This window comes from Solenopsis invicta, chromosome 15 (assembly GCF_016802725.1).
Source record: "Solenopsis invicta isolate M01_SB chromosome 15, UNIL_Sinv_3.0, whole genome shotgun sequence".
NCBI lineage: Eukaryota > Metazoa > Arthropoda > Insecta > Hymenoptera > Formicidae > Solenopsis > Solenopsis invicta.
This window is the reverse complement of record NC_052678.1, coordinates 9,639,873-9,665,818: the sequence shown is the minus strand read 5'-3', so window position 1 is coordinate 9,665,818 and position 25,946 is coordinate 9,639,873. Positions and strand designations below refer to the sequence as shown.

At 36.0% G+C, this 25,946-nt stretch overlaps 1 protein-coding gene across 8 annotated transcripts in view; it reads left to right on the top strand.

Annotated features, from left to right (window-relative positions):
* The window catches only part of LOC105195391 (pleckstrin homology domain-containing family G member 5), a 139,922-nt gene that overhangs the window by 98,539 nt on the left and 15,437 nt on the right, over nucleotides 1-25,946 (top strand). For all 8 annotated transcript variants that reach the window (XM_039458076.1, XM_011160772.3, XM_026138403.2 and 5 more), the window contains 3 exons: nucleotides 3,606-3,851; nucleotides 14,395-14,501; nucleotides 23,241-23,377. In XM_039458076.1, the coding sequence (XP_039314010.1) occupies nucleotides 3,606-3,851; nucleotides 14,395-14,501; nucleotides 23,241-23,377 (490 nt within the window). The remainder of the gene's footprint in view (nucleotides 1-3,605; nucleotides 3,852-14,394; nucleotides 14,502-23,240; nucleotides 23,378-25,946) is intronic.

Sequence of the window (25,946 nt, the reverse complement as noted above, 5' to 3'; positions counted from 1 at the left end):
GACGACAACATAGCTGTAAATTTCTACGAGATAGAATAAGATCGAACGATCAAAGATACCCAGGGATCGGCTTGGATCTATCGATAGATATCGGTAAACAACACGCACAACAGAAGTTTATACGTAAAAGTATGTACAGGCAACGAAAGTATCGACGTCCTCGATATCGTTGCGCGAGGGTAATTGAGTTTAAGTTCTTGAATTCTGTAATCCTCCTCTTTCCCTCTTTGAGAGAGCGGATAGTTGTCGTTTCCACCTTAGCAGCATCGTCGAAAAAGCAAAATGTAATAGTATCAGAAAAGTAATTAACGAGTCAATTATCGAATTTTAAGCGAATCTTGAAACCCACAAAGTAAGGATGAAATATGTAAGGGAACGCGATTCTCGAGTGCGATCATAAATCACGAGTTGCTTCTACGGTACGACCGTTTGAGCTGCTATCATTGAGCTATCGACATCCTGTTACCCATCGCGCAAATCGCCTCGAGTGCTTTCATCAGTCAGGGTAATTGTGCCTCGGTGGAGCTTCTTCGACGGCTAAAGAGGATTCGACACGACGACGCACTCCACTGATCGGTGTAAATATCCTGTTTTCGCCCTGAACGCCCGAGATGTATGTAACTCAATCTCGATCTGTTAAATGAAATCGTTGTATCGCTCGCGATAGAATAGAAATTGCGGTCACTTTAGAAATTGGAACGATGGGGAGAATCTTGAGGAGCTCAAGGTGATAATTAGATTTATTCGTTCAAGATGTATTAGTATATGTTAAATTTCATCTTCTGCATAATGAATGACTAGTGACTTTGATCTATTTTTAATTTAAATTGAATTACGCAAGTTAGTCATCGTATAGTTTTAAATCTTTACTTCCTACATACAGATTTAGACAGGGTTGGAAAGTAATTCGTTATTTGTAACAAAGTTACAGTTAGAATAACTGTTTTTCAATAACAATAATTTAATGGATGCTTGCGACGTTAGTTTTACCGACTGAATTGACCTACGTGTGTGCATACGATATTGATGTAGTAAACATCAACATATCTCTACTACTACATCGATAACACACGTGCACATGAGCACAAATTTTCCAAGTATTCTTTTATAGAGTATAAACTATAAAGAACTTAACTTATTTCTAGAAACACAATAGTTTTACATTATAATTTTCGAATTTTTTTGTTTTTTATATAAAATTGTTGACACCACGTCATACTTTAATTTATCGCGAAAAGAATTTTTGTGTAATTAAAGATTTTAATTGGCCTTTAATCGGTAAAATACCAACCTTAACTTTGTTCCTTCTTTTCAATCTATAACTGTAATTTAGTTACATTTTTTATAAGTAATTTAAAGTTACTTTATATTTTAAACTTATTCATCAACATACGTGTTGTGTTCAGCAGAATGAAATGATAAATCATCTTTGAGAACAGTTGTCATATGAGCATTAAAGTTGAGACTTTACTTTCTAAAACAAGCTCCAAATCAATTTATGATGATTTTATCATAAAATTTGAATTTGGCAAACTTTTTAACTGAAAAATATCGATCCCATAATTTTGATAATATATTTAAAAATATGTTATTATAAATTATTAATTTAGTTAATAAATTAAATAAATTTTAGTTTTAACCTTTTAAAATAACTGTTTTATTAGATAAACAATAATATAATATATAACAAAGTTTCAAATGTAATAATGTTAAAAATGTGAGATTTTTTAAAATAGCACTGCATAGCAAACATTGCAAGAAATTAACAGAAAAGTAACTGAAAAATAACGACTCGTTACTTTCTAAGTTACTATAACTGCGTAATGTTACTTTTCAGTAACTTGTAACGGTAACTAGTTACTTTCTAGTTTAATCTGTGATATTCTGTATTCCGGCTTGAACTTTAGAGCTGTGTTTCAAAACCGACAAATAATCGACGCACATTTCACACGAAATAGGAATCGTATTATTCACGCGATATTATTATTAGGTATATGGAATTATAGGTGCCCAATATAGGATCTCTCGTTTATATTTGACATTTTCATTATTTGATTTACAATTAATATTGTTAGTTACAAAGTTAAAACGAAATAACTCGGGAAATAACTCAGCATTATTGTACAAATTATTTAAAAAGTAATATGTTTATATGCGTAAGAGCATCTCCTTTTTTTTGGAGAGACCGTAAAAGTTATAAGCTAGCTTTCTGAAGAACCATTTTTATATAACCGAAAGTCTATTATTCTTACATGAAGTGGTTCGAGCGAATGCTTTTGTAAAGAAAATTTTCTCCAATTTTATTTAAAAAAAAAATAACTAGTTTATCTTTACGTAACGCATTGAAAATGTTCCACGATTGATTCACGTTAAAAAATTTCAATTAATCTTTATTTTTGTTTTTCTTTTTTTAAAGATTTTAATATTAAAGAAAAATATTACTTTCAACGTGATTTTGTTAATGGAACATATATATCTGAGAACTCTGATCGATTACCTAGGAGTAAGGAGTTTCCACGTGAAAAATAATTACACTAATGCACATTAAACATTGTGCAATTACGTGATTTGTTCATGATCCAATTATATTTTTAATTATTAGCCTTACAAATAATTATTTTCTCTAAACTTTAAATTAGACAGTGACACGCTTAGATTCTCGTCGTAAAATTAAAGCGCCAGTTGCGTCTCCTTTCCCATTTTCAGCGTCATCAAAAGTTACATGTTGTTTGCAAACTACCTCGTTTAAAACCATCATATGCAAAATGACGAAAACTCGTCCTCTCCCTATGGCTCAATCACCCTCAATTATACTTAGGCGTTTTATTGCCAATAAGAGGGAAAAAAAAGAGAAAGAGCAGGTAAGATGAATTCCTTCGAAGAAACGATTCGTGGTAAGTTACTGCGATGGGCGAAAAGAGATCACAACAAGTAAATCGTGATAACGAACGAACGGTGATCCCTCGAGGCAGGGGGAATTGATTCTACGCATAAATCGATCGTCCAGTACCAGCCATTTCCACACAAAAGTTTCCTCGGAATTTATCTCCCAGGAAGTCGGTCCGAGTCCCGTTCGGGGCTCGCTGTGGCGTGGCGTTCGTTAATGCCAGACCGGCCGTCCTCCGGCGATGTGTCATTCTTCGCTTCGCTTGCTCGCCCTCGGACGCGCTTCGCGCATACCGATGCATTTGATTGCGGCCACAACTTTGTTTTATTGTTGGTCGTTTGCGCGCGCTCGCAATAACACGGATCACATTATTCACGCTCGCAATTCCGAGGCGTTTGGCTTGATCCCCGAGCGAGTAATTGGAAGATAATTGTAAATGGGGGAAAGGGAGGAAAGAGAGAGAAAATTAAATGGAGCAGGATGCTTGGCGTGAGATTGCTTGCAATGACAGAAGGAGAATAATTTATATGAGTTCACTGTTTTGCCTAAGAAGTTTTAACGATCGCATCGAATCATATAACTCAGACAAGTTTTTTCTTAAACAAAGAACGTTGTTAAATTGCACGCGTAGCACACGTTTCTCGTTTAATCACGGAAAACCAATTCAGGCCAGCTCAGGATGGCTTTTTTTCTTAATGCCGACGGTTTATCGTTACAGGTACGTTCGAGGTCGCTGACTCAGCTGGACTCTCTGAGTGGCAGCATGCTGGACACGGGGGAGCATCATTTGGAGGGCGACCCCTCGCAGCAGCAACCCCATCAGCTGCATCACCATCAGCAGGCCCATCAGTTGCAACACAACCCTCTAGGCATCGAGTGCAATCGGATTCGATTTCTCGCGCCAAACGCGACGCCCGCCGAGATCGCAAACTCCAATCGCAGGCCCAAGCTCTCGCGATCACAGGTAAGTGTTTTTATCGATAAATGTTTAACGAGCGCCTCTTCTCGATGCATTACGCTGCAAATAATTCGCGACGTGACTGTGCCACGTTTATTTTTCAACGGAATAATCTCGAGATTTCTCCTTGGTTCTCTCGCTTCTTTTAATTGAAGAGAAATGAAAAGATTTCGAGTAGACGAAAAATCAGTAAGCGTTGACTCATTAATATAGGCACGGTAGTGAATTGAATCCTGTCCGCAGAAATTGCGCAAGTTTTTCATTGTAAAAATAAAATAGAATAAAAATCCGGCAATAATTAACGAAACGGCAAAATAGCAAAAATACAAAGAAATCAGAAAAATAGTGCTTTTTTTATTATAAGTAAATAACAGTATAAAGTTATTTGTACTTAGTTTTGTAGAACTTACTCTTTAATTAAAAAAAAAAAAAATTTAATATCTTTATTCTCAATTTATCTCTGCAAAACCATTTGCACCGCGAAATGAGTCAACTGCAGCAGCTTCACGTGTTAATATTTTGTAACTTTGAAAGTAGTTTTTTATCGTTAATATATTGTATAAATAGCATCCAAAAGGTTTTCGTATTCAATTCATTCCTACGTCCATAGTAACGAGTCAAAACTTACCGAGTTTTCGTCACGTCTCAAACTTTTTTATTTCCCTTAAATTTTGACGGGTATCGCAGCGATTTTTAATTTGTGTAACAAGCCGTTTTTTATTATAACAGCCTTGTGTTTTATTATTTTTGACGTACATATTGGCGTACATATTAGCGTATCACTTTTAATTAGAAAGAAAGAAATTTCAATTCGATGTCTCCGTGGAAGTCTCAAGTAAAACTTTTTCTTCTGCCGAAAACTAAAATGCATACTACGGTTTTACGCATCGCAGGTGAAGTTTCGTTATTAAATAACTTGGCAATTAACTTTGGAGTGCGTTAAGTTTCCGCTGAAGTAAAGTTATTTGAAGTTATTTCAAATTGTCTGGAGTACTAGATTTGGTTGTCGTTTTATTTTTAGGGAAGTTTTAAGTTACTTTTGTTCCTTCTTTTTAATTGTGTTTGTAATTAACAAATTGTTCACATTTTAATCTGCTATGCGAAAAGGAAAAAAATTGTTTCGAGCTTCGACTCGTGAAACGTTGCGTAATCATAACAGACATACATGCGCGAGGATCGTATTATCTCGTGTGCAACGTGAAATATTTACGCCACATTTGCTTGAGAGTGAAAGAAAGGAACAAGAATACGTATACAGTGTGAGTAAAAAGTAAAATGTTTCGAAAATAAGACATTGGAGAGAAAGAAAGAGATAAAGAAAATTATGTTTTTTTTGCAATATGATTCCTCTAATTATTCTAAATAAATATATTCCACATACATATGTATTCTAAATATAAGTATTTATAAAAATAAGGTAAAATTATTGAAAAATCAATAGTTTATGAAACATGCAAGAACAAAGTATCAAATATTTTGCGAACAATTGATTTTTTTTTATAAATATATTTTAATATCTTTTATGTATATGCATACAATAAGAGCAGTCGTTATATCGAAGTCGAAAATAATCACATAATTCCACTTAATTTAAAAAATGACGATGGCTTTTGTGTGATCTTGAAGAATCGACTTTTTTCGAAAATTTATTTTATCATTATTTGTCTATCAGGCTGTACAACTTTTGTATGAAACATTTTTTTCTTAAATGTCTTGTTTTTGAGATATTTTACTAGTTCCATACCTTTCATACTCACCCTGTATATATCAGCCGTGGAAATAAAGGAATTGCGCGTACACTAGAAGTTCGGTATAACGAGAGAATTTCCTCTTTATTCACGGATTTCGCTTTATCCCAGCGCGAACGAGCGAATAAAACGGATAAAGCAAAACGCGACCAGCGAGCTCTCATCGTCATTGTATCGCGGACGTCTGAAAGAAACATAAATGTTCTCGCTTTCTCCGTACTACTCGCTAGGACCGCAACCGCTTCGCTTCGTCGGAGATGTATCTTCCTTCTGCTCGAGCACAAATTTCAAACCGACGATGACTGAACGGGAAATCATGCAAACTATGAAACGCAATACTTTCATTACATTTGTGTTCTCGTCCTTTCGCTACTCAAAGCATCAGTAAATTTCCGAATACGATAATTGTAACGCGATATCCATGGCTCTCAAGCGGGCCTATATACATCTACACATATCAAAATTCGCGGATTGTCTGCCACTCGATACGCGGCGCAAATTCGCGTTGCCGCACATTTCAATGTACGCAGTTTCACTTGCGAATATTCCCGAACCGAGAAGAGCTCGATTCTTCGCGCCATTGAGAGGCGCCATATCTCCGACGGTCCAGGAGAAGAGACGCCCTTGCGCTTTCGCGCTTTCGGACATGGTCCGAATTGCAACCCCATATCCTAAATGGAGATCCCATGTCACTCGCTGAATTCGCACTGAAACGGATTGAGTGCACGACGGGACAGTAATATGCAATTAACGTCCTTTCAATTTCATCAATATTTATGCGTTTAAATGCACATTCCGATAATATCACTAAGTATAACGCAGCAGCATTATTTTTGCAGCCGGCAAAAATACGCGCAATTATTTTTATTGTGCCCGGCGCGGCACGGGCGTCTAGTGTCGGCGAAACTAATTTCGTTCACGACGATAAAAGAATGGTGTAGAAAAGCGTTTACTATAATTTACCGTAATTTAGGGTGTTATAGGGATCGTATCTGTGTCGCGGATCAGCGGCATTTTATCGCCTTACTCTACATTATTTCTCTCGAGAGGCTATTACTGCGATTAGCATATTTTTTGCGTATTACTGCCAGGACGATCTCCGTAAATTAGCAAACAGATGATGCAAATGAGAGCGTTGGTATTTTTATCGACGATGTACAAAGATCCTTTTAAATAATTAATCCCTCTTCATTTTCTTAAACATTATAGACTTTATTGCACCTTGTTATTTATGATAAGTAAAAGATGTAATATCATAGAACATTTTATGCAAAATATTGCGACGAAGGGTGATTTCTTCGAAATGAAAAAGTAAGAACGTGACGTTCTACAAACTTAATCAAATAAATGAAGGAGGCTTGATATTTTATCGATAAAAACGTTTTTTATAGCTGTTGGATGGATGCGGAAAAAATCCACGTCGCGTTTCCATTCTGTATGCTAAATAGCAATCTTGTAAACATTTCCTCCTGAATGGAGTTATTTGACTCCGCAATTAGATTCCAGGATTAATAAGTACATTAAGTCACGCGGTTGCAATAGGAATTATGTTCGTTAACAAGGGAAGATAATCAAACTAACTTTAATTGCACTAGAGAATTGTTCCGCCTCGCTGGCAGTTTCTGACATTTTATTATAACAACCGGCTTGTTGTCATTTTCTTAGCGGCGCGCGCTGTCGTTGCGTCACCGGGTACGTTCATTTTAAAATTAATATGTCAATTCGCATAACCCCGCATCCGTGTGACAATCATGCGAACGGTAACGAGATTGCATCGAAAAATGGGACAAAGCTGCTTCCTCCAGCAACTCCGTCGCGTAATCACTCGCGTCGCCGTAAAATTCTAGCCCGTTATTTCGAGCTTTACTCCGTCTTTTTCCTATCTCTTTTCCACTCTGTGAGAGACTTTACTCTTGAACGATACAAAAAAAAAAAAACGCCTTATCTCGTTCTCCTCAACCGGGCGTTAATTAATTTGCGCAATATTTTAAACTCCCACTTTAAGTACTTTTATCGATTCTTTTTAATTTCGCAGCGACTTCCAGAGTTATTTCTTACTTTGCTTTATTTTTCTTTTTCTTGCAATTATAATATTAAATCTCAGATTTAAAATATGGAAAAAATTAGAAGATAAAAAGTATTGTTTATATTCTAGAATTTAAGAGAGAAAAACACGATTCGTTATTACGTTCTTTAAATTTAATTGTTACATTTTGTTTACGTGACGCTTTCCGTTTGTGGTGGAAAATATTTTTTTGACAAAGTAATTAATGTTTATCAATAGCAAATCCTAATAACAATCCTCGTATTCTGCCGTATTCCGCTTTATTCTCGCATACAACTTTGCATATCCGCAGGCAAATATTATCGCCATAATTCTCTCGATAATTCGAGCAGCTTTGTTCCGGACGTACGTACACACGCTTGGATGTGTACACGTGTTACTATTTCGTTTACATCGCACCCATGGCACGCGAATAATTGCAACTTGCTCGTACTTGGAGCAAGCTGCGCCAAACGATCAATCGTCGTCGAGTGGCTCGGTATTCAACCGGTCGTCCCTCGCGAAGGGACGGGGCTTCTTTGTGCGATCCCCTCAGCGAGCGAGTAGCCGGGGAATACGAAACCCAGAGACGTCCGGAGGAACTGCTGCGGAGAAGCGGCGAGAAAACAGGACGAAACACGGAATCGCTATTAGCCGGATCTGGTTTCGTAAAACTGCACGGTATTGTGCATAACGCCGCACCGAGCGCGATGGTCGGGAAACACGCGCCATCGAAACACTCGATGAAACCACCGTAACGCCACTACAGTTCACTACAGTTTCAATGTAATCAAATAAAATGAGTATACATTAATTTTCGGCGTGGCTTAGTTGGCGCGCGTAACGAGCGAAGTAAAAGTTATTTATCAGCACAAAAATATGTTGCGCCAAATACGTGCGGTAAACTTTAAAAGTCGCGCGAACGGCAGTCTATTCTTAAATCATTGTCTAGACAGCTGATGTTGCCAAGCCCGTTGCATAAAATAAGTTGCATATAGTTCGGAAAAGGAGCTTACAATGCTCGTCATGTAGATACGAGTATCGGTTAATTATATAAATATCTAATATCGACTGTGTGATATTGACGAGGCTTAACCGAATGAGCAGCCGTCGCAATCAAGAATGTATAGGGCACAAGGGAATTTAAAGCCTGTATAAATCGAACATTAATAATGATTTACGAACGCCGTTGTATATCAGGCCAGCGGTATTTATGTGCTCGTTAATAACTATCGATATTCATGTGGACGTTAATAACCAAACGTTGAACACAATTGATAAACTATCTTCGCATTCTTTTATCTAGTTTAGATAATGAAATTACAGTTTCGAGAATATGCGAAAATAATCGCATAATTCTCTCTCTCTCTCTCTCTCTCTCTCTCGTGCGATTTTAGATAATAAAATGGATTACGTGTTCAGATTTAATGAGAATACGTCGTTGGAAATTACATCGGTAACGTGCTTACATATTTAAAATATCGTCACGGATGAATTTTTATAAATATCTTTTATCTCTGTCGTTAGTGTACGCATATTTCGTGGCTTGACAAAATGCAGTAGAATTTATATTATATTTTTTAACATTTTTATGATATATTTTTATTCATTATTTTTTTACATTGTGTGTCTATAATTTGTATTTATTTAATAGCTATTTAAATTTGTGCGTATACATACGTAGCAACTGTAGAGAAATTAGTAGAAATTATATCAAAGAATTATTTTATTTCTATTTATTATCTACCATCACTGTCAACGTGACTGCAATAATTTAGTAATTACAATGTAAATAATTTACAGGAGAAGCACGTGCCGTAAATTGTAGTATAGAACAAAGTAGTATAGCAGGTCGTTTATTCGTACGAAACCGTCAGAGCTGAACGAGCTCCACGTTGCAAAATTACCCGGATTTACCGTACTCTCGCCATCAAGGTCGCATCTTAATGGGCATAAAAATCTCGACGAATCGCAAGAGAGTGCGAAATTACTGCAATTTTCCGCCACACAAGTGGCTGGCGGAGGCTCGAGAACATAATGGCTCGCACTTTTTTTTTTTTTTAAAAAAAAGCTCTGTGGAATAAAGTCGATGATTCACATGCCCGTATCACCGTCGTTTTCGAGAAATAAGATCGAATTAATGGATTAGATCGCGCGGTTACAACGAAGTGAACGTTTAACGACGCGAACGAGTGGTAATTCGCAAATTACGGCCCGAACTTTATCTCCCACATGGTCTCCAATGTTCCCGTAAAGCTTTCGAGAAAATTACAAGATTTTTACATAAAATTTACTCGACTATCATTTTTACACATTTCCTTGTTTTTAATATGTAAATATCGGTTAGATAACGAAAGATTTATTCAAATTTATGATTTTACAATCTCATTTTTAATTAACATTATTTGTTAATATGCATGAATTATTTTTAACACGAATTTACCAGATGTTCTTTTTGTCGCAAAAAATTTTACAGATTTTTGACACTAAAAGACACTCAATCTCACTTATATAAAAGCTATCCAATTTTATTTATATTACAGTAACCGATGTTGTAGCGTAAAATCCACTTCAGAAATATACATATACCAAACCGCAAACCGGCCTGTACAGATCGATAGGAGCAAAAGGGTAAACACTATATGAATGGAGTTTACATCTATACGTAATCTACTGAAATATAAGTGACCGCGTAGGCGTTGATTTGGACTACTTGCAGCTACGCCTACGCGTACCGCCTATGACGTAAAAACGTGAAACGGCAATACTTGGGCGGGATTGCTACGATAGAACGAGCATGTAATCAACCGACTATCAAATATGAAGTCGCAAGGGAAATGCGCACAGAGAAATCAGCCGTCGATATTTGCGATTTGAATGAACAAGTAGATGAAATCCTGCGCCAACGAAATATTTTCAAAGCTCATTGCTCCTCTTTTTTATGTCGCATTAATATCTCGCTGAAAATAACTTTGCGCGTTTTAACAAAGTCCTCTCATATTTTCGGCCAAAATCAAGACACAGTGCTAGTTTCATTCGAGTCACGTAATAATATATAACGAGCTTGTCAAACTGTGGCCCTGTGATAATTCAGCTTTCCCTCTTTTAACGTCTTTTATTCTCGGTGAGAGAACGAATTGATAGTTTTCTCACGTATAGATTGTTAGATAAAAGAGAAATTCGTCAGAAGAGAAAGTTTCTAAAAAAACAAATTCGAATCATTTACGAATATGGTATTAAAAAATTACAATTAAAATTATGTAATTACACGAAAATAATATGTCCGTTTTAATCATTTAAAATAAAAAAAGTACGGTTAGAGAAAGTGAATTATATTTCTGGGTCACTGATATGTAGGAAGCGCAAGTATTTCTATCTTTTTTTTTTTATTACATCGTGTTATTTGTATCATACGTTTTTAAGAAAAATATGAAATAAATTCAAAATGTAAGAAGAGAGCCGTAAAAAAAGTTGTTATAAAGAATCATCGAAAAAAATGATAAACAATAATGTTATAGTATTCCTCATAAAAAATGAGACGGAGGAATTTTCATTAAGTATCCACACGCGCCGTTAGTATCATTGTCACGAACTTTCAAAGTATTTATCCTTACTTCGAGAAGGGCGGTGAATTACATACATATCCCCGAGGGACAGTAACAGAGGTTCGTGTCTCCAGTTATCCCTTACCGAAACCCGAATCGATATTATGCAAACGTGGATCAGCAGGGTTACGACTGCCTCCGGGAGCGGAACCCGGCAGGAATCTAAAAATAATCAATTTCAATGATACGCTAAAGTACGTTGACGAAAATACAGTAGACAAGATTCTCCTCTTCTAATTTTGCGTTTATAAACGCGTGTCTTGTGGAGTGTCATAAGAAAATAACACCTACGAAGGGAGATTTATGATTTATTTGCGTGATTTTACGAGCTTAGAATTAATTTTTATTATTTTACGAAAATAATAAAGATTGTTTCTGTGAATGTGAAATCTTTCTTATAAAAATCTTTGAATATCAATAAAGCGAACTTAAATTTTATTCAAGGAGAGGAAAATGGAAAAGTCTGTGAAAAATTTAGAAATGAAGATTTTATTTCTAAAACGTAAAGTAACATATCGTAATGCCTTTGACAATATTTAACAATAATATACATAACTCAATAATGCAGCAACAAAATGTTAGTCTTTCTTCATCTGTCTGCCTCGATATTTGTTAACGATTATTGTGATTGCTTTGGCAATTGCTGCGATATTTGTTTAAATATGTGCTTTGTATAATTATATAATTAGATCAACCTTGTTTCGATGCAACGCGTGGATAACACGTAGTGCTCGTGCTCTCTAAGCCTTTATAATGGAAAGGAAAGTTTGATAATACAAAGTTTATGGAAGAACAGCATACTATAAGCTCTTGTGCATCTCTCTCTCTCTCTCTCTCTCTTCCGATTATATACTGAAAATTACATAGCCAAGAAACACTTATGTAGCTAACGCGCCTTATAGCTCGTTATGCATCTCACGTCGCAAAGTTCGTGCGCGCGAAATGTGTTGCGACAATTACTATTACAGGCGACTTCGAGACTCGGGGTTTCCGTTGTGAAAAACAAGAACGGACGTCAAGCACCCTTTGCAGTCCGGATATGATTTATGTACATGATCTCTCATGCAAGCAACGTATTCAAGAAACGAAAAATATATCTTCCACACGTAACAGTTGTCGTCTCAAATTTATTTCAAGTGTTATTAGAAAATCTCGTTTTAAAGGTCGAAAGGCAGCCAGGTTTTCGTGATTCTCGTGAGCTCCGCTCAACGGTATCTTGATTTGCCAATCGTGACCAAACGCGATTATTTCTTTTCTTCGCCTCTCTTGGATAAGTACTTTCCCGACGCGAGTCGTGTATACCTGTGTGTGTGTGTGTGTGTGTGTGTGTGTGTGTGTGTGTGTGTGTGTGTGTGTGTGTGTGTGTGTGTGTGTGTGTGTGTGTGTGTGTGTGTGTGCATCGTTTATGCTGAGCAGAGCGAGGTAAACCTAATTCGCGGCGATGACAGGTAACAATCTTTGCCGCGACGATGATTACTCCGATGTGTCGCGTTTTAATATTTAATTCCGTCAGCCTATCCAGATGACTCGAATTTATGAGGGCGCCGCGTTCCTGCATTATTTATGAGGGAAAAAAAATTGAGTCGAATGGGCGAACGTGGCGGCAATATTGAATCCGGAGGCCCGAGCTGCGGAGTAATCGCGGTAACGCGAGAGAGAAAGCTGGTCAGACCAATTTTTTTAAGTTCTCGAGATGTGTAGTAAAGATTGTAAAGACGAAACGTGAACAACGCGTTGCGCATCGACTTTGAGCTATCTTTGAGCGTTAAGGATCACCGAAACGCGTGGCGCAAATACAAAAATATTTGCACGCACGTTTGTATTCGTGTGTCCTTCGCACATTGCCAGATTGCCAGATAAACGCTTAATTTGTTTCAAGCTCTGTTTATCGCGCGCCGAAATACGAGTACGCAAACCTCGCAAGCTGTGATGATCGTTGTATTTGAGAATATCGTGGTGCTTTTTTCCCTCTCAAACTTAATGCCTCATCGCAAACTGCATTTAAACGAAATCTAGGCGTTTAGCTTTGCTTTGAAACCACAGTACGTCGCAGCTTACTGGTTACATCCGATCCTAAAGCGATTACGATAAAACTAAAAGTCGGCTCTATGTGCGGCAAAATCGGTTCGAGTTTTCTTCAAGGCGTAATCCTCAGGAAGACGCTAATCACATAACGAAGTTTAATAGTTGAATTTCACGTGTGCGAGTCTATTAGCATTGAATTATTATTATCGTCACACTTTTTAACTAAGTACTGTCTTTACGCAAAAATATTTTATCTTTGCATATTTGACGTTTGACGTTTTACATTTCTGCTTTTCGGTATCTATCATTAATTCTAACAATTAGATTAAAAGTCTAATAATTTATATCTCGAGTTTAACTCTGCACGGAAAGACATATATATATATATGGTATTCCTTTGATCCGTTGAACCTTTGACTATGTTATCCCGTGAAACTATTTGCTGAATATTTGTAAAAGTAAAAATATGTAGTTTGTGCAATTCAACCTTTAAAAGTACTACGTAACCTGCAATTTTTAATTAACTTGAATAATAAGAAGAACTATGTTGCTATATGAAAAATTATTTATTGTTTAAATATATACGAAGTTAGCAGTTTTAAGAAGTATCTTAGTTTTGTAAAGATTTTATCTTACAATTAGTTAAAGTGTCTGTGTTGTTAAATAATTATCTAAGAAAAAACTGTTTACAACTCAACATTGATTTAATATTTACAATTTACAAAATTAATAACAAATAGGAAATGAGGAAATGCACTTTTGATCAATAACAGATATTGTACCTTTGAAAAAGGTAAACTGAAGATAAAAGTTAAGGTAAAGTTTTCAATATATAAAATATTATAATACTTTAGACGCAATAGAAAATAGAAACAGCTTAAAAGAGATATCGCGACAAAAGCGGAGAAATAAGAGAATAATTTGAACATTTATTTGTACTCTAGTCCAAAATTGTTGGACTAGAGTAACTTTCTCATTTAAATTTGTACTCGGTGAAATCTCATCTGGATCAACGATGAGCTAAACTTTCGTATTTAACAGACTTAAAGTTATCTTAAACCGAGATCAGCTTCAGCCGCAGAAATGAAGTTAATTGTGCTTACAGGTGTGCTTCATTCTGATTACAGGTATCCAGTAATGAATACTTCAGCGTCAGTTTCGAGGTTGGCGACGACATCGCGACTGCATTTGACCGAGAGGAATTTCTACCGGCTACGCGGGGAACGTACCTGGTGTGAGTAAAGCATTATTGTACTTAAAATATTTTGTTCACGTCGTCACCGGGAGCGATGGATTTTCGCGCCTGTCGCGAATAGCAATGCGACGATATTTACAGACGTGCAGAGCCAAACTGCAATACTCGCGTCCCAGGACCTATCGCGGATATCCTGCACCATCGCATTACATCATGCAGCGTGTAGAGGATTTGTTGGCACAGTTTTCACAATTTCGACATTCGATTTATTTTCAATAACTAATCATGATTAAACTATATAAAGAGAATTTTCTCTACATTTTTGTTAAATTAATAATACGTTAATTAATATGACTTGGATTTATTTTTTTCAAGCTGAAGAACATTAATACGAAATTTTGGAAATTCGGAAATTTCGGAAATTTACTCGCCTCCTCTTAAACTAAATTTCCTCTTTCTTTATTGTAATATCTTTTGATTTATAATCAAAAATTGTTTAAACAAAATTATAGGAATAGTGCTTATGTAAAAATGATATTTTGCAATAACTTTCCATTGTTTTCTCGGCATAAATACATAAACGGAACGCAGTGCCAACTTGCTTCTTGTGCGAACAAGCTTTTCTACGAAAGCCTGCTCGCCATTGAGGTAAGGACGCGAAAAATGCGCACCATCCGCACTCATGACATCATTGTTCCGTTATCTCATGGCGGTCGGTCGATCGATTCTCCAGGCGGATCACTTTTAGAATACTCGTCTCAACATCGACGTCTTTCATTCCCCGTCTTGTCGTCGCAAGATTAAAATTCGCCCTTAATACGAAAATCCTCGTGTGCCATCTACGCGATCAATAAATTCGTAATCATCACTTCTCCACTATTTCTCCATAAAATTTTCACGAGAATGTAATTTCAGCTTTGCGGGGCATCTGCTGAAATTACGGTTGGCGAAACGATAGTGTTATTCGTCAATTATATGATGAACTTGAAATTTATTTCCATCATACGCGATGTACGATTCTCATCGCAACGATGTCAAATGGACGTTTTTTTTTACGAGAGAGAATATTTTTTCGGAACGCAAATCTCCGAAATCACCAATCTCGCGTGCATGTAACAGCGTTTTTTCTCCCCATTAATTTGTATACTGTAGAAATATGCTTGGAAATATATTGCGTAATGCCTGTCGTTAAGGAACATTCCATTAAGTCGAGTACCATCGTCATGTATCCGACGTTGTTCAACGCCGACCGGAGATATGCCGATCGACCGCGTTACATCCAATCCTCTCTAGATTCATTCGCGAAAAAGACAGCGGTGACTCCCCTCTCTTTCATCGATCTCCGGGATGATCCGACGATCCATTAAGGAAGAAAGGGAAGGAGGAAGAGTCTATAACTTCTATTTTTGAGATCGTCGGGAGGTCAGCCCTTATTTCCTACGGTCGTCCGCTCTACAGGCTGTACTGATTTATCACCAGTATCGACGCGGGCGAGCAAATTTAGGGGTGGAAATAAATACGAGGTTTCTGCTAAAGTATCCAAAAATTTAGCTAGATTGAAAAATAAGTTTGCCGTATCATTGAGCGTTCTACATAATTATTTTGATGATTAAAATTATTTTCACGCACAGATCTATCCAACTAAATTCTTAGGCACTTTGGCAAACCTTTCTTTTCGTCTAGATTAAATTCTTTGCTGCATTCGTGGCTTGGTGCCTTATAACAAAACCGTAACGGAACAGGGGAAATAAATCGCACCACGCACCAGAAACGCCTTCGTCTCATAATCAAGAGCGAGTCTCATTTATCTTGACAATTTATCCAACCGGAGACCTCTCGCCCTGTTTGTTTTAGTCAGTACATTAGATACATGGGACGCCATCATTTACTCGCGAGAAGTTTCTCGCGAACGAGAAAAAAGAGACGCGTTATTAATACGATCGAGAAAAGTTTTCCGAATAAAGGAGAAATGTTTTAATGTGCATTGCATTAATGTGCATGTACGCCGATTACGCAGCATTTGTTTGCCTTGCGCACTTTACAAATTTTTTTGCGATTTTTCGAGAGTGAGTAATGAATTAGCGGGTGAAATTTGCCGACGGAAAATTTCTGACGGGAGATGAACGAGATGCACTTTAAAAACGTCGCTGTTTTCAGGAACGACATTGTCCTGAACTTTTGAAAAGCCCGCAGCTCATTTTAGCCTGGTCAGCGTTTAACGTTCAGCAATCAAATGACTTTAATGGTTGAGGCGGTTATTAAGGCGAATATTTATAGAAAAACTTTTGGAAGTTTTAGATTGATAACGAGCGCAGACGTCTCCTTTCAAGAAAATTGAAATGTGACTTTTTTTTTAATCTTTTTCAGTCCTCTTGGCTTTCATTATGTGCCAGACTCGTAAACATCATCGCCGCTAGTCGTGTCTTCAATCAAGTTCGCCCGATTGCCGTACCCTCGATTAATATGAGGAAGATTTACTCGGTATCGAACGATATTAATATCTTTTTACTGCCGATAGATAATAGTTGCTTCCTTATATAAACAACAAGCTACAGGCTTGTTGAAATTATATACTGTAATAATAATACACGGAAAAAACGGTTTAAAATTTGAACTAGATAAATCTAAAAATCTTTTGTTAGATCGTTAAAATAATTATGTAATGTGCTTAAGCTGATTGCTGATAAATTAAAATGTTAAAAGCTGTATAGTTACTAATTCCCACTTTTTGCAGCATTACTCATCATATTTCAACGTCCTACATCATTATTTTTAATGATAACAAAATTATTTTCAAATCTGTATCTAGCTAAATTTTTAAATATTGAGTGAGTGCAAAAGTTTTGATGGATTTTTAATAAATGAATTTTCAACAGATGCGACTAACATTTTTTTAAGTGCCGAGAGGCGGTCAATTTATCAACAAGATGTCTGTCGATATCTGTGAATTCATACCCACTAAATTGTCCACTCCACTATTGTCATATCCACTAATGCGTATTGTTATCATCTTCAATATCAGAAAACTATCCAGAATGTGATTTGTCTTTGAAATTGAAATTATCTTGTTTAATTTTATCGATCCATCCTTCGGTTTAAAATTGTCATATCATTCTTTTTGAACACGTCACAAACGATTTTTCGAATTTTTATTCTTCTCTAAAATTAATACATTATTATAACATGTATACAAGGTCTTCCCTCACTCATTTTCACTTTTATTTAAAAACACTATAATTTACTCGATTCAGTCAATTTCTATTCTCAATTTCTAAATCAATTGCCTTTTTAATTAATGATATATAATGTACGAGTATTAACGTGTCTGTCAATAGTGTAATAAAAATAAACGTTGGTTACAAAATCTATTAAAAATCCGTCAAAACTTTTGCACTTGTCTAATACTTTAATAAAACTGTTCTTGCTGTATAGTTACTAATTCCCATTTTCGATTTCTATCCAATTTTGAGAAAATCTTAAGTGTCCGATACTAAGAGTCTTCCCCTACTCTTCCAGCGCGACCAGTAAATTAAAAAATAAACACGTATCACGAGAAGACAATACCAGACGGTAACCCATCGCTGTGGCGCGAAAGTGCCTTACGCTTTCAACCGGATTACTCTTAATTGCCCAGCATTGTTGGGCAGCGAGCCGGGAATTGCACAAAGCCCGTGCGCATTCTGTCTTTGTCGCATCTCTCTCTCTCTCTCTCTCTCTCTCTCTCTCTTTTTTCTTGTCCCTTCCTTCTCCCCTGGCGGGGAAAAATTTTCATTCCACAAGCCTCGGGATCGCGACCACGCGACACGCGGTTTGCATAAAAAGCACCGTTCTCTATCAACGCGAGATCTTTCTTGTCTCGAATCGCGTGGATCGTTCTTGCGTCACTCGTAATGACCTCGCGAAGCTACCGCTTGCATTATAATTAAACTTGCGTTACCGTCTTCCGCGAGAGTCCTCAGGGACAGAAAAAGAATTCAATTCTCTTGGTTGTAAAAGATTTCATTTGGCACTCTTTCAATACGTATATGTTCCAGAATTTAAAAAAAGAGGAGAAAGGAACGATAGACAGTACACAAATCAAATTCTCTTTTCGTCGCTCAAATTTCTTTTTTATTTGTTTCTCTCAGTCTGAATTTATTCTAATTCAATTTAGATCTCTGAATCGAATATGCGCATTAATTAATTACTTGATGTATAAGAAAATCGCAAGCGACGGGTGTATTGGCAAGACATGGAACGCTCTTTTCCTTTGTCTCCCTTTTCTTTCCCTTCCTTCTTCGTATTCCAAATATCTCGAGCCGCCAATCGAACATCGGAGAATGTATATTAACGACGAATATCGCAGCGTCACTTACTCTGAAATGACATACCGCCATTTAGAATGTCGACGTGCGCATATATACACACCCACACGCGTGTACATCCAGTTTAGGTGGCTGTCGCATCAGCCAGTGATTTATAGCAATTTAATGCGGCCGGATATGTTCGATAAACATGAACGGGGCGCGAAGAAAGGACAGTGCTGTTCGAGCGATGTGTGTCGGCGACTGTAAAAGGAGAAAATATTGGAGAATAAAGGACGAAAACGATTCTGTGCGTTGCAAAGATTGCATTTTCTTTTCTCTTTTGTACGGAGATTAAAGCTCGATGGACATTACGCAGTAATACGAACAAGCGCGTGCTCGAAATAATTATTGATAGCTTTCGATCGAACGAACATCATTATTTGCTTTTCAATAAAAAGCTGTCAAACGTTTTGCCAACGTTAAAATTAATGTAGCGAAATTATTTATGCAACATTGCAAATCTATGATTTTATATCACGACCACATATATGGCGTATCTCGTTTATTAAAATTATTGTTTTTATTATTATTATTCTCGTTATTTATGTTTTTTAAAAATCTCGAGATGATTCTTTAACTTTCCAAATCTGTAAGAGACCATAAAGTTACGTTGATATTAATTACATCTCAAATGTGAAGGCTTAGAGGACATCCGTAGGCTTTATTTATTCGCATTGCTTTGACGTCATAAAATTTGATGCGATCCAAATTAATATTGCATTTTAATCGAAAAAAAAGTACTCTACTATTTCAAAAGGCGAAACGCTTGAAAGTTTAAAAAAACGATATTCGCGAGTGCAAGTGCCACTCTATCCGAACTGAAACGAAAGCTGCAAAGCCTGTAGAACGCTAAATAAAAAAAAAAAAAATTACGCCGAATAGAAATCGAGCCACCAAACGCGGTGACGATTCGACTCGATAAGTACTTTGAACAAGCCACGTGCGCCGCTTTCGATTTCATGACGTTGCGTCATCGGTTTACTTCACTCGCATCGACTTGCTCCGAATTTTTAGTTCCGCAAATTTTTAGCTCGACCCTGACGCGACCGCGACATGTACGTCAGCTTTTTATTCGATATCTTGATATCGATGAAATCCACTACTTAAGCGATCCTCGATTGACTGAAGTTTCATGTTTGAAACGAACACACACATACGAAAATAACGTACGAACAGAATTTGTCCCTTATCTATATAAAATTATCTAAACAATGAAAAAATGACTTTATCTTTTCTTTATCGCAAAAGATTTTTTTTCAAATTATCAAAGTTATCTTAGATAATTAAATAATTGTAAGCCGCTCAAGAAGAACGCTTTTGTTTTGATACATGTTACAATAAACTTTAAGGAACGAAGGAAACGATGTTAAATGTATGAAAGGAAGGCTGAATAATATATTATTTGAGGGAAGAGCGAGGTTTGTGTAATATGCGGATGAATAATTGATTTCTTATTCTTCTCTCCGAATTCTGACGGAATTTCTGCTGTGTCACTGTCTGCGTTGTGCCTTCTTCGGGGGAGGACCATTTTGTTCCATTTTACGCCATTATTTCATTAGGCACTCCTCTTCCCTTCGGAATAAGCTGCCGGAAAGAACCGAATGATATCCAGGAAACGAGGAGGTAAATTTTTAGGCTATCGGAGAGAGCGGCCGGTAATGTAAAATTACGTGTCTTTCCTTCAACTCGCTTTAAAAAATAGGGTAACGATCCCAATTATGAGTCAAATTTGTTACATTCATTGTTTTATAGATATACGTATTAATACAATTACCCATAATTGGTAATTATACATAAGCATCTTTGAATATTTTTCTAAAATATTCAACATAATTATCACGATTCGTTTATTGAATACATAATAATTTCTATTTAAAATTATAATACTGTTAACAACACACATACATATTGATATTAATAACTTTTTTAAACGTTTAATCATTAAATTTATATAAATTAATAAAAATCAATTTAACCTTAAAGATTTATATAATTGTGACTATCATCTTACATTACGAAGTATATATTTTTTTATTTATTAACATGCACAGAATGAACCGCGGTATTTAACAACAATTTAGGTACATCATACTGTCATATCAATTATGATCATTAATATCGATAATATTAACTTTGTTAGAGTCGTCAAATAAATTAAAAATAATTTGGATGCAATAAATTGCAATAATAAATGACGCACACATAAACTTTCATCTCACGATTGTTTATTTGATGTGCCATTATGCAAACAATAATTAATGTGAATCAATCCAGTTACGTTGACACAGCTTGTCGAAATTTTTTTCAATTTTTTCACATGGTTGCTCGTTGATGTAATTTTTGGTTGTTTCGCGAATTAACGTACTTTTACAGACTTCATGGCAAAAATAATGCCATTTTTGGTGATTTAGGTATTATCCTGATATTATCCTGGAGGAGCACGTGGCAATAATTTCGTATAATTTAACCAAGTTCTCGTGGTCGTGGTATGGTGTGAATAGAAAACGAGGGCAGCAAGTTTTATCCTTTAAGACGAGGGTGCGGTTAATAATTTCTGATTTCTCGACTTGGTAACAACTTAGTCGCTTTCTCTGGTTACCTAACTCTGTCCGTAGGAAAGCATCGGGGTTGATGTTGTGTATTTGTGTATTGCATCAAAACTAAATTTATCATTTTCGCGATTTGTCAATACGAGTCTTTGGCTTAATCTTTACGGAAGGTGCATTGCGCTTCAATGTTTTATAAAACAGCGAAAAGAAATAGCTTAAAAAGCGATAATAATTTGAAAACTAAAAGAAATTATTTTTTTTTCTTAAAACATTTTGAATGTACAAGTAAATTTTTATTCAATCCAAAAACCTATTTTATTAAATCGAATAAAAATTAATAAAGTTTTGAGATTTCTGGCACATTAACATATATCGTATGCTGTTATGATGATTATTGCAAAATATTTTATAAATATAAAAAAATTTTTTAATATAGATAAAAGTACATTATATTTAGTAAAGAAAACCTCCTTTTATTTATTTTTAATTCATTACTTTTTTCTTTAAAAATTCTTGAAAAAAATAGATATTTTTAGCTCTTTTAAACTACTATTTCCCCTTAGCATACGGTGGCGTATTGTTTTTTATCAAGGCAAAGGCAAATGCCTTCGTGGAATTGATACTTCGTTTAATACGAAAGCACGATATGGAACATCATTGAGAGGACAATAAATGCGGAAGTCGCATTGAGTATTCCGCTGAAACAGGTCGATCAGGAACTCTCGACTATCGGATCAAACTCGCAATACACAAAATGACTATCGACTAAGTGCTTCGAAAGTAGCAGCAAGTATTTTACGAAACTGGAATAGAAGTGCATCTGGAAACTATATACAGGATATATTAAAATGAGGAAGCCATTAATTGAAGCCATTTCAATTGAGATAAAGAGTGGAATTCACTTGTACTTGTTAATAAACGACATCTTTCTAACGCAAAGAAGTAGTGAAAATGTTATTTTTTCAAGTAAAAATCTGCAAAATAAGACTCACATGAATAAATCTCGAATATTAAAAAATGACTGTGGATAATAGGAGACGGACAATGATTTTGCTTAAAAAGGAAGTATGGCATTATTTTAACGTTGCATATTGAAAAGAAAGATTATAACTTTTCTGTACGTAAGATATCTGATTAAACAATTCTTACTTTTAACTAAGTCTTTTCTTAAATCAAATAATATCGTATAATTGATTGCATACGCCTTGAAATTTTTTAAATTTAAATTTGCAAAGTCTACATAATGTATAAAGATAATTCCTGTCGTTAAAAATTAGAGCGCCATATTTTGCAGTCAAATTTATTTTCGGCCAAGACCATATTACATATCGCTTCGCCCAAAGTTAAATACTCTTAAACAGTGCGGGATATTCCTTTGCGGATTTCGCGCAGAATCTTTTTAAGGGATATTCCTTTAACCGTTGTAATCCGACTGAAAAGCGTCTGAAATTAAATTATCTGTACTTTTATTCTCAAAAGTTCAGGGATTATGCGGACGGACAGATCGTAGCGGGAAGTAAAATTCGCATTACTCGGCGAGAATTAAAATTCGTATTTCTCGTCGAAAGCTTCGCTATATCGCGGTCGCTTGTAAATTATCTTACAATCGCTGCGGTGGCGATTTAAACGGAGAGCCAATTTTTCAAAAGATGTTCGTACAATTTTCCATTTTTAATTAATTCACCGATGGCGTTGGCGTTAAATTTTTTTTTTTTATGTCACGTCTGCGATACGCAGATCGATTGCCGTTGCACTGTGAGGTATCTGGATGGCATTAAAACTCGACGCTTCATTACGGGAATATCGCGAGGTATTTCCCCCGAATCATCGGCGAAAAATACGAAAATGCCTTTACGCTTCATTTGCTGCATTATGTGTTGCAGAGATGTGCTGAGTCCGGCCTGCGAACGTCGCGGCGTCGATTTATCGCGCGTCGAAGTCCTAGACAGTTCTTCGACGCCGTTATCGCTGCTAACGACGGACGCCGCCACCCTCGGTGGCAAACACCTGCGAGTAATCGGTAAGATTGCATTATTCCATAAGTAAGATAAATAGCTCAATTAGTGACAGCGCTCCCAAATACTGAAAATTTGATCTTTTTGAATATTTAAATTTATATTTTTACCTTATTATACTTAATTTTTGAATTCTCAATTAAAAAATTTTATTAAAAGTTAAACCTTCTATCTTGCAAAAAAAATCCAATAAACAGGATTTCCAGTACTGAAGATACTGTCAATAATTGGGCCATTAACTAAGAATGTACGAACTATTTGAACACGAATGAAATTAAATCAAATGAGATGCTGGGCGAACGATAATTATTATCGCGTTCGGATTGTTTAACGTTAATTTTCGCACATCCCTTTGAAAGGCATCTCTCGATACTTGGTTTCGAATACCATAATCAATTAATTATTAATGGTGCGTCGGAACGCCCCGGCTCATTTGCGGCTATGCGAGTATCGAGCACAATTAATTATTCTACGCCGAACGAGATAGTCTGGCTAATTCCCGCGGTCGATTAATCTACAATCGCATAGACATAGCGTCTGGACGAAGTTGAGCGACATAAATCGCGAGTGGATCATACGTGTCGAAGAAAATCTGCGTTTTCGACGGGAAGAGTATAGACAGCTGTCATAAATCGTCGAGATACGTGTCAAATAATGGAATCCGTGATATTTATATCACAGAATTTATATCACGGATCCTAGATTTAACTTTCTCGGAGTTGTCTCTCTTCGCTGGCGATATTTTAGGCAAGTATTTAGCTTTCCTCAGAATTCCGTTGGATTTCTTTTCACTGCATTTTCATTTAATTAGATCCTTTATAAAGTTTTCGTAGAATGCACTTTGTAGGATATTCTCAGTGACTTTTTAAATGCTGAAAAATATAGAGCATGATACTACTCGGCTGAGTTTACCTAATTAGGTTGTATAATCGGCTCGGGCGCAAAGTTAATCGATTAAACGGGCGAAATAATTCAGCGCCTCTAAATTTGTTAAACCATTACGGATCACGCACAGACCATTCCCTCGTTTCATCTGATTAATTTATTAATTGTCTTCCGGCGATTTGAGGCAACGAAGATATCCGTGACGATGACAGGCGAGTATTTCAAAGAATCGTTAATAAGTAATGAGGAACGGACGAGTAATTAAATTCACTTCCTTTATAAAACGCTCAGACGGTTAATGAAAACTTGAGTAAGATAAGCGGGGACTGAACAGAGAACATAAACTGAACAGAGACTGACAGAAAAATTCTTTTTACCGTACGTGTATTTTTTAAAGCACTATACGAAAGGCACTTTTTTTCAATACAAATTTTACATGATTCTGCAATTCAATTTTTGATAGATAACAATAAAAATTTATTCAAAGTAAATTTTTATTGCATGATATATCATTGCAATTACGGAACTATTTGGAATGGATTTCGATCAGAATTATTTCATTTTCCCTAGAAAACACAGTAGAAATCTAGAAAGTAATTGAATCCGATTGGAATCCATTCCTGAAAATTTCATAATACGTGCCTGATCGAAGATCTCACTTTGTATTATCGCGAACAATTGAAAAGTTCTCTACAAGACCAAATTAGTCGAAAAAATTAAATTTTTAATAAAAAGGCTCATTCTTAAACCGTTCAATTTAACAATTTTTCTCCAAAAATATAACAGATATTAAAACAAAATTGTAGGTTTTGATTAATATTTTGAGAACCAAAAGAAACAAATACTTATCTTGGATTTGTTTTGTGTGTCGTTCTTGCGGAAATTTGATATTTATCTATGACGCTCAGAGTTCTATTACAATGAACTTGTTTGGTTTTTATAGGAAACTCTTGAATGGAATTCTATTGAATATATTTAAAAAACACGTTGATTGTTACATTGTTACAATTACACTTCTTATAAATTAACTATCATCTTTGTTAACTGCTTTTGGTTCTTTCGTAACAGCGAAAAGGGGTTAACTTAACCCCTTCGTGTACTATCGCGCGTTAGATACAGCAGTTCCGCAAAAAGTGGAATAAAAGGGGAAAAGGTAGAGGAAAAGATGTGCCGGAGCTTCGCTGGGAGTTTAAACACATTTATATTCGTTCGAACGTACGTGCGAATAAACCGCGAACATAGAGAACTGCTTCATGCCGGCTTTATACTTGCACCCTCATCTCTCTGTGTCCCTAGGATATTTGAACTGTATAATACAACTGTGCGTGTATGCAACAATGCATCCTAATGCAATAATTTATCGAAGCAATAAATTTTATTGTTGTATTTTTCGAGCGATATGGAATTTTTGCATGCAGCAAGGAAAAGAGAGAGAAAGAGGGAAAGGGAGGGGAGAATAGCAAAATGTGCTCACGGACGACGTCTGCATAATCCTATTGAAGCGAAAAAAGGGCAAGAAGGAGCAATAGAACGACAATAGAAGGGCTAAACGCGACTCGACGTTTTCACGGAAAATTTTCTCAGTTACTTAACGTCGCTATTTCGTTTCCATCGTGATTTCCCTGGTGAATTTGACGTTGAGAGAGGCGCGCGCACATACACGTACACACACACACACACACGCGCGCG